Raw genomic sequence first — 1,472 nt, 5'->3', positions numbered from 1 at the left:
AACCCGCTGGTCCAGGAGCAAAGGAGAGAGGATCCAAACATGCCATCTGGATCTTGGTTGATCTTTGAGAGCTTGATGCTTCTTCTTGATCCGTGACAATATTGGTGGGTAGCTCTTCGCGTCGCACCATCCATACTCCCCCCGTCCCAGCACCGCCAACGCGTCTACCAGCGCGCACTCATAATCCTCCACCTGAACCCGCTGGTTCAGCAGCTCAATTCAAAAATCCAAACATGCCATCTGGATCTTGGTTGATTTGAACTTATCTTCTTCTTCTGGCTGGGTATCTCTCTGTCCCTTCTCCTCCTCCTCTTCTTCTTCCTCAGTCATCTGCTCATCCATGGGGTCTGGGCTGATGGAGTGTCGCTGGTCGGCTCCCTCTGGGATATGGCGACCAGCTGTGCTTGTTCTGCCAGTGCTTGCGCATGGTGTTCATGTTCCCTGCCACATACTGACACTGGGGATCCCGCTGGCACCTGTAGCCATCTTGAATGGGTAGTTCCGGGATTGGTTCATTCAGTATTGTGGGCAGTGTTAACTGTGTAGTATGTGGGCAGTGTTAACTGTGTAGTATCTCGAGCCACATTGTCCCACTGTTCAATGTTCTCCTTTATCTGCTGAACCACCGCATGCTTTAGCTGATGGGCCTTGCCTTTCAGATGCCGTTCAATCTCTGTTGGCCACACAGCGTGCTTGCACCGGCGGCATATGATAATGAGGTATGATTCACAGTGGATAAATAATCGATGTTCCATGTCGATGTTGGGTCTGTCTTGTGCATTGAATATATATATATTTCCTTCATTCAGTGTCTTTGTGTGAAACTTGACAGATCTGATCTGGTGTGAATGTTTGTTTTTCTGTGGTTAAAATCACTCCAGGATGAAGCCTTTCAGTTTTCTTATATGTTTTGCTATTTTTATTTACTTTGTTGATCTTGCACCGCTTTGCACCGCTCTGTTGCCTGGGTGAAAATATATATATATAGTTGGGTCTGGTTGGGTTGGTGGCTTACCCCATCAAACATCGCACCTCAACTCATTGACTTTGACACCACAATTTAACCCCTTCCCGGCGGAATTATCGCTTTTGATTTGGATATGTTGTATTCCATATCCACTACGGCCTACATGCAATGTTTGAAGTCAATTGACTCAGTGGTTGATTAGTTTAGTTGCCCTGATTCTTTTCTTGTTGTTTTATCATTTATAATTATTATAGATGATTAAATAGCAAATCATTATACTAAAAGCCTGATCCTTGCTTGCTTGCTACCGCCTGAAGCACAATACCCTGTAAACCACTTCAATAGAGGGGGCGATAGGAGAGGTTGATAGGGAGGGGGTTATAGGGGGCATATAGGGGGTTATAAGGGGGGTGATAGGAGGAGGGTGAAGGGATCATAAGAATTATATAGATGGAGATTAGTGAAGGGTGAATTATCATTCATGGCAGCATTAACCACTGGATGT

General features: G+C 45.6%; 1 protein-coding gene across 1 annotated transcript; it reads right to left on the bottom strand.

Moving 5' to 3' along the window:
- Positions 1-219: 219 nt before the first annotated feature.
- On the bottom strand, positions 220-486 carry HCAG_02099 (predicted protein; the record flags this gene model as incomplete). Its single annotated transcript, XM_001545002.1, has 2 exons — positions 220-398; positions 453-486. 2 exons carry the CDS (start codon positions 484-486, stop codon positions 220-222), a joined length of 213 nt encoding a protein of 70 aa, XP_001545052.1.
- Positions 487-1,472: the final 986 nt, after the last annotated feature.

Source organism: Histoplasma capsulatum, genomic scaffold, assembly GCF_000149585.1.
Source record: "Histoplasma capsulatum NAm1 scaffold_1 genomic scaffold, whole genome shotgun sequence".
NCBI classification, from domain to species: Eukaryota; Fungi; Ascomycota; class Eurotiomycetes; order Onygenales; family Ajellomycetaceae; genus Histoplasma; species Histoplasma mississippiense.
This window is presented reverse-complemented; position numbering and strand designations above follow the sequence as displayed.